The sequence below is a fragment of the Ranitomeya variabilis genome, chromosome 5 (assembly GCF_051348905.1).
Source record: "Ranitomeya variabilis isolate aRanVar5 chromosome 5, aRanVar5.hap1, whole genome shotgun sequence".
Classification (NCBI taxonomy): domain Eukaryota; kingdom Metazoa; phylum Chordata; class Amphibia; order Anura; family Dendrobatidae; genus Ranitomeya; species Ranitomeya variabilis.
Genome location: NC_135236.1, coordinates 18,983,701 through 18,991,845, shown reverse-complemented (window position 1 = coordinate 18,991,845; position 8,145 = coordinate 18,983,701). Strand labels below are relative to the sequence as shown.

The window sequence follows — 8,145 nt, the reverse complement described above, 5'->3', positions numbered from 1 at the left end:
ACAATGTACAAAGAATTCCAAAAATTGCCCCAAGGGGTCTGTATCGTACATGCTGAAAAAGACTGTGATGGGGACCTCACCATACATTTTGCAGCAATGACAAGAGAGAGAGGGAGGTATGAAATACCAAAAATGATGACCAGAAAGTCCAAATAGGAATTCAAATGTAACAACTTTATTAGAAACAGGTGAACATAGGAGGTGTGAAAAAAGTGGACAATAATGCATAGCCTACATGCACAAATGCATGGCTGCAGTGAAGAAGCACGGAGACTGGAGAGCTGAAGGATCCCACAATATAGTCATAATAATAGGTCAACAGGTATCAAACCTCAAAAATCAAAACAAAAGTAAGATATATGAGAGAAGGTCTGCAGTGTGCCGGTACAGGTAACTAACCCTAGATCAAAAGATGGGCGCTAAATGGATAAAGATACATTGCCTAAGTCAAAAAGATATACTAGTGAAGACCCATAAGTATATGAAGCGAGTGCCAGGCCATAACATTGTTACCTATAGTTAATGGCAGACTAGAGCTCCAAGGGTCCATGCGTCCACCCCTACTGGCATTTCGGATGCTTGTCCTACATCAGGCATGCTGACACACTCCAAATGTGGAGTAATGAAGAGTATTGCCCCTGATAAATTGTCACGTAAGATTATCTGTACCCAGATTGCCCCACTCACACAACTGCTAGATACAGATACACTATTTTTTAAACCAATAGATTTTTTTTTCAATCTTCATGCTGACGCACTCCAAATGCAGAGTAATGAAGATTATTGCCCCTGGTGAATTGTCATGTACGATATCCTGTATCCAGATTTTGCCAGTCACACAACTGCTAGACAATTGTTAGGTATTTTAAGCAATAGAAGAGGAATATTATTTAGCAATTAAACTTTAAAATCAATGTTACTATATGCTGGCACTGAGGATTATTATTTTGAGGTAAAAAAAAATGTAGGCTGCTACACAGTAATATTATATAGCTCCCAAAAAATGGTTTTGTATATGCTGGTACAGCCTAATATTATTTCCCTCTAGAAATAGCTGATTTTTATATTTTGGTAATGGATGAAATCCTCCTTATTTCACCCTAATCCCACAATCTGTCCCTAACACAAATTATTACACCACACAGTGGAAAGAGATCTGCAGCATGTACTTGAAATGATGAGAACACCTAGCTGCCTGACTTAACCCCTTAAGCCCCGAGGGTGGTTTGCACGTTAATGACCAGGCCAATTTTTACAATTCTGACCACTGTCCCTTTATGAGGTTATAACTCTGGAACGCTTCAACGGATCTTGGCGATTCTGACATTGTTTTCTCGAGACATATTGTACTTCATGTTAGTGGTAAAATTTCTTCGATATAACTTGCGTTTATTTGTGAAAAAAACGAATATTTGGCGAAAATTTGGAAAATTTCGCAATTTTCCAACTTTGAATTTTTATGCCCTTAAATCACAGACATATGTCACACAAAATACTTAATAAATAACATTTCCCACATGTCTACTTTACATCAGCACAATTTTGGAACCAAAATTTTTTTTTGTGACGGAGTTATAAGGGTTAAAAGTTGACCAGCAATTTCTCATTTTTACAACACCATTTTTTTTTAGGGACCACATCTCATTTGAAGTCATTTTGACGGGTCTATATGATAGAAAATACCCAAGTGTGACACCATTCTAAAAACTGCACCCCTCAAGGTACTCAAAACCACTTTCAAGAAGTTTATTAACCCTTCAGGTGTTTCACAGGAATTTTTGGAATGTTTAAATAAAAATGAACATTTAACTTTTTTTCACACAAAATTTATTTCAGTTCCAATTTGTTTTATTTCACCAAGGGTAACAGGAGAAAATAGACCCCAAAAGTTGTTGTACAATTTGTCCTGAGTACGCTGATACCCCATATGTGGGGGTAAACCACAAATTGGGCGCATGGCAGAGCTTGGAAGCAAAGGAGCGCCATTTGACTTTTCAATGCAAAATTGACTGGAATTGAGATGGGACGCCATGTTGCATTTGGAGAGCCCCTGATGTGCATAAACATTGAAACCCCTAACAAGTGACACCATTTTGGAAAGTAGACCCCCTAAGGAACTTATCTAGATGTGTGGTGAGCACTTTGACCCAACAAGTGCTTTACAGAAGTTTATAATGCAGAGCCGTAAAAATAAAAAATCATATTTTTTCACAAAAATGATCTTTTCACCCCCAATTTTTTATTTTCCCAAGGGTAAGAGAAGAAATTGGACCCCAAAAATTGTTGTGCAATTTGTCATGAGTACGCTGATACCCCATATGTGGGTGTAAACCATTGTTTGGGCACAGGGCAGAGCTCAGAAGGGAAGGAGCGCCATTTGACTTTTCAATGCAAAATTGACTGGAATTGAGATGGGACGCCATGTTGCGTTTGGAGAGCCCCTAATGTGCCTAAACATTGAAACCCCCCACGAGTGACACCATTTTGGAAAGTAGACCCCTTAAGGAACTTATCTATATGTGTGTTGAGCACTTTGACCCAACAAGTGCTTCACAGAAGTTTATAATGCAGAGCCGTAAAAATAAAAAATCATATTTTTTCACAAAAATGATCTTTTCACCCCCATTTTTTTATTTCCCCAAGGGTAAGAGAAGAAATTAGACCACAAAAGTTGTTGTGCAATTTGTCCTGAGTACGACGATACCCCATATGTGGGTGTAAACCATTGTTTGGGCGCATAGCAGAGCTCAGAAGGGAAGAAGCGCTATTTTACTTTTCAATGCAAAATTGACTGGAATTAAGATGGGATGCCATGTTGCCTTTGGAGAGCCCCTGATGTGCCTAAACATTAAACCCCCCCACAAGTGACACCATTTTGGAAAGTAGACCCCCTAAGGAACTTATCTAGATGTGTTTTGAGAGCTTTGAACCCCCAAGTGTTTCACTACAGTTTATAACGCAGAGCCGTGAAAATATATATATTTTTTTTCACAAAAATGAAATTTAGCCCCCAGTTTTGTATTTTCACAAGGGTATCAGGATAAATTGGACCCTAAAAGTTGTTGTCCAATTTGTCCTGAGTACGCTGATACCCCCTATGTGGGGGGGAACCACTGTTTGGGCGCATGACAGAGCTCGGAAGGGAAGGAGCGCCATTTGGAATGCAGACTTAAATGGATTGGTCTGCAGGCGTCACGTTGCATTTGCAGAGCCCCTGATGTACCCAAACAGTACAAATCCCCCACAAGTGACCCCATATTGGAAACTAGACCCCCCAAGGAACTTATCTAGATGTGTTGTGAGAACTTTGAACCCCCAAGTGTTTCACTACAGTTTATAACGCACAGCCGTGAAAATAATTTTTTTTTTTTTCACAAAAATGAAATTTAGCCCCCAGTTTTGTATTTTCACAAGGGTATCAGGATAAATTGGACCTTAAAAGTTGTTGTCCAATTTGTCCTGAGTACGCTGATACCCCCTATGTGGGGGGGAACCACTGTTTGGGCGCATGACAGAGCTCGGAAGGGAAGGAGCGCCATTTGGAATGCAGACTTAAATGGATTGGTCTGCAGGCGTCACGTTGCATTTGCAGAGCCCCTGATGTACCCAAACAGTACAAACCCCCCACAAGTGACCCCATATTGGAAACTAGACCTCCCAAGGAACTTATCTAGATGTGTTGTGAGAACTTTGAACCCCCAAGTGTTTCACTACAGTTTACAACGCAGAGCCGTGAAAATAAAACATATTTTTTTCCCACAAAAATGATTTTTAACCCCCCAAATTTTTATTTTCCCAAGGATAACAAGAGAACTTGGACCCCAGATGTTGTTGTTCAATTTGTCCCTAGTACGCTGATACCCCATATGTTGGGGTAAACCCCTTTTTGGACGCACGGGAGAGCTCGAAAGGGAAGGAGCACTGTTTTACTTTTTCAACGCAGAATTGGCTGGAATTGAGATTGGACGCCATGTCGCGTTTGGAGAGCCCCTGATGTGCCTGAACAGTGGAAACTCCCCAATTCTACCTGAAACCCTACCCCTAACCTCACCCCTAACCGTTTACTGAACATTTTCTGACAGTCATAAGTGCCACGAATATAAGTGCCACGTATATAAGTGCCACGTATTTAAGAGCCACGTATTTAAGTGCCACGTATTTAAGTGCCACGTATTTAAGTGCCACGTATTTCAGTGCCACGATATTTCAGTGCCACGTATTTCAGTGCCACGTATTTCAGTGCCACGTATTTCAGGCACTGAAAAATACGTGGCACGTAAATACTTCAGTGCCACAATATTTCAGTGCCACGATATTTCAGTGCCACGTATTTCAGTGCCACGTATTTCAGGCACTGAAAAATACGTGGCACGTAAATACGTGGCACGTAAATACGTGGCACTTAAATACGTGGCACTTAAATATGTGGCACTTATATACGTGGCCACTGAAATATCGTGGCACTTATATACGTATATACGTATATAAACGTATATTTCAGTGCCACGTATTTCAGTGCCACGTATTTCAGGTTAGGGGTAGGGTTAGGGGTAGGGTTAGGGTTTTTTGTTTTTTTCTTGTTTTGTGTTTTTCTATAAAAATGCATGCGTTTTACCGCGTTTACATGCATTTTTTCACACATGCGTTTTTTTTAAAAAACGCATGCAGATAAAAACGCAAGTGTGAAACCAGACTAAAAGACGCTTTTTATAGCAAAAAAGTTTTTGCGTCTCCACATTTTGAGACCTATAATTTTTCCACATTTTGGTCCACAGAGTAATGTGAGGTCTTGTTTTTTGCGGGACGAGTTGACGTTTTTATTGGTAACATTTTCGGACACGTGACCATTTTTTATCACTTTTTATTCCGATTTTTGTGAGGCAGAATAACCAAAAACCAGCTATTCATGAATTTCTTTTGGGAGAGGCGTTTATACCGTTCTGCGCTTGGTAAAATTGATCAAGCAGTTTTATTCGTCGGGTCAGTACGATTACAGCGATACCTCATTTATATCATTTGTTTATGTTTTGACGCTTTTATACGATAAAAACTATTTTATAGAAAAAATAATTATTTTGGCATCGCTTTATTCTGAGGACTATAACTTTTTTATTTTTTTGCTGATGATGCTGTATGGCAGCTCGTTTTTTGCGGGACAAGATGACGTTTTCAGCGGTAACATGGTTATTTATATCCGTCTTTTTGATCGCGTGTTATTCCACTTTTTGTTTGGCGGTATGGTAATAAAGCGTTGTTTTTTGCCTCGTTTTTTTTTTTTTTTTCTTACGGTGCTTACTGAAGGGGTTAACTAGTGGGCCAGTTTTATAGGTCGGGTTGTTACGGACGCGGCAATACTAAATATGTGTACTTTTATTGTTTTTGTTTGTTTTTTTTAGATAAAGAAATGTATTTATGGGAATAATATTTTTTTTTTATTATTATTATTTATTTAGGAATTTTTTTTTTTTTTTTTTTTTACACATGTGGAAATTTTTTTTTTTACTTTTTTACTTTGTCCCAGGGGGGGACATCACAGATCACAGATCTGATAGTGTGCACAGCACTCTATCAGATCGGCGATCATACTTTCATCGGAGCAGGCTGCAGCTTTCATCTGCAGCCTGCTCCGACCCGGAAGTGCTCCCTGCAGGACCCGGATACAGCCCCTCGGCCATTTTGGATCCGGGGCCTGCAGGGAGAAGACGTTCGGTACGAGGTGAGTACATCACCTTGTACCGATCGTCTCAGGGAAGCACGCAGGGAGCCCCCTCCCTGCGCGATGCTTCCCTGTACCGCCGGTACACCGCAATCATGTTTGATCGCGGTGTGCCGGGGGTTAATGTGCCGGGGGCGGTCCGTGACCGCTCCTGGCACATAGTGCCGGATGTCAGCTGTGATATGCAGCCGACACCCGGCCGCGATCGGCCGCGCTCCCCCCGTGAGCGCGGCCGATCGCGTATGACGTACTATCCCGTCACCGGGAATTAAGGCCCACCCCACCTCGACGGTATAGTACGTCATACGGGCTTAAGGGGTTAAACCATCACTCCTATTAAATCTTTCACTACTTAAATCCCAACCTAAGAAAATAGTAATCTCTTCACAATCTTCAGCTCTTAAAAGAGCTTTTTGGAACAAATAATGCTCACTATAACCTCCTATCACTCTCCCTACACTTCTTTCACTCTCCCTATGCTATTTCTGGCTGCAATGTGTGCAAGATGGTGTCGGCAACCTTTAAATTGTTCCTATGACGCACGAAGGCCAGCCAGCACAGTGATGCCACATCAAAGATGGTGCCGATATTACTGTGATTGGCAAGCCAGCCCAGCATGTTCATTGGCTACAAATAAAGTGCCAAACATGCTGGGCGGGTCACTCGAATATACCGAGGTGAATATCTTCTTAGTCTCCGAGTGACAAATAGCCCGAATACCGCACTATTCGTGAGTAATGAATATTGCTGAATATATTCGCTCATTACTAGTTATCACATTTTTGTAGTTCCAACCTCTTTGCTTCAGTATCTGATGGTGCTATTAAACTATTTAAATACAGTATTTTTCTTCATATTTTGTCTGTATAGCTGTGGAGCGAGTTTTGACTCTTGATTCGGCAATCTATTTGGTACTTTAGGCTTATGGCACAGTATACTATAGAACGGAACGTCCTTCTATATTCAGACTTTATTTGTTGAATTAACTAAAATTAAAGTATTTGTCATCTTGTTTTCATTAATATTATTTATTTTGTGTATTATTGTTCAATTATTATGTTCATTATTTCAGGAGAAGAACCAGACCTGGGTAAATGATGTACTACTTTTGGGATTCCAGAATCTTCAAGGTTTTCGATTAGTTTTTTTCTTCTTTCTACTTTTGTTCTACAGTTTGACAATATTTGGAAACCTCTTGATCATCACTCTTGTGTCCTACTCCAAGATCCTTCAAACTCCCATGTATTTCTTTCTTATGCAGCTTTCCATATCAGACCTCTTGCTGACCACAACTATTGTCCCTAACATGTTATACATCATCCTCAATAAACAGCAAGTCATGAACTTTGTAAACTGTTTTATCCAATTTTATTTCTTTGGCGTCTCGGAGTGCTCTGAATGTCTTCATCTCACAGTAATGTCCTATGACCGATACTTGGCCATTTGTTCTCCATTACGTTACTCTACTGCAATGGATCCAGTATTTTGTCTCAGTCTTGTTTCATTTTCTTGGATCCTGAGCTTGTTTGTAATGTGGATGGAAGTGATAACCATCAGCATGTTGCGTTTTTGTGGATTTAACATTATTGATCATTTTTTCTGTGATCTATTTCCTCTTCTAGAACTTTCTTGTTCAAATACTTTGATGGTTCAGGTAGAAATTATTTTGCTTAGCATCCCAGTACTTGTTTTACCATTTGCTTTCATTATAGCTTCTTATATTTTTATAATCTCTTCTATCTTAAAGATTCCTTCTATCACCGATAGACAAAAAGTCTTCTCCACTTGTAGCTCCCACTTGACTGTGGTCTCTCTCTTTTATGGGACATTGTTCAGCTCTTATGTTCTCCCAACCAGAGGTCAATCAGTAAATGTGAATAAGGTCATACCGCTGCTATACACGGTGATTACTCCTTTAATTAACCCCATCATTTACAGCTTAAGGAATAAAGAGATGAAGGCTGCATTAGACAAGTTTTTGTCACAATTTACATGTTAGTTGAATTTTGGTACAAAAGAAAAAAATGACGGAGACCATGATGATGTTTATATTTTTTATAATTATTTTATGATACACTAGAATAAAACTTAATGATACAAGTTAATTGAATGAAATACAGAAAAACAAAATAAAGCCTCAGTTTCTACTAGCTAAACACTGCAAACTACTAATACAAAATGATGTACTAAACTTACTTGTCAAACACAAATAAATGGTCAATCTTATGTGATTTTTATGTTTCTTTCTACCTTACTGTTTCATTCAAAATCCTGAAAGACTGTCACATACACAGGTGGTGCATGTAGTTCATGGAGCCACTGTGCCACGGAGCCGGAATGCCAAGGAGGAGCGCAGTAAAGCGGCTACCTGATGTTCAGTGGAGCTGCTGATGGTGGAGTCAGGCTTGAGCTGCAGGTAACCATCAGGT

At 39.8% G+C, this 8,145-nt stretch overlaps 1 protein-coding gene across 1 annotated transcript; it reads left to right on the top strand.

Moving 5' to 3' along the window:
- The first annotated feature begins 235 nt into the window (after nt 1–235).
- LOC143774668 (olfactory receptor 11L1-like) lies at nt 236–7,715 on the top strand. Its single transcript, XM_077262419.1, has 2 exons — nt 236–322; nt 6,789–7,715. The coding sequence occupies exons 1-2, from the start codon at nt 236–238 to the stop codon at nt 7,713–7,715; spliced, it is 1,014 nt and encodes a 337-aa protein (XP_077118534.1).
- Nucleotides 7,716–8,145: the final 430 nt, after the last annotated feature.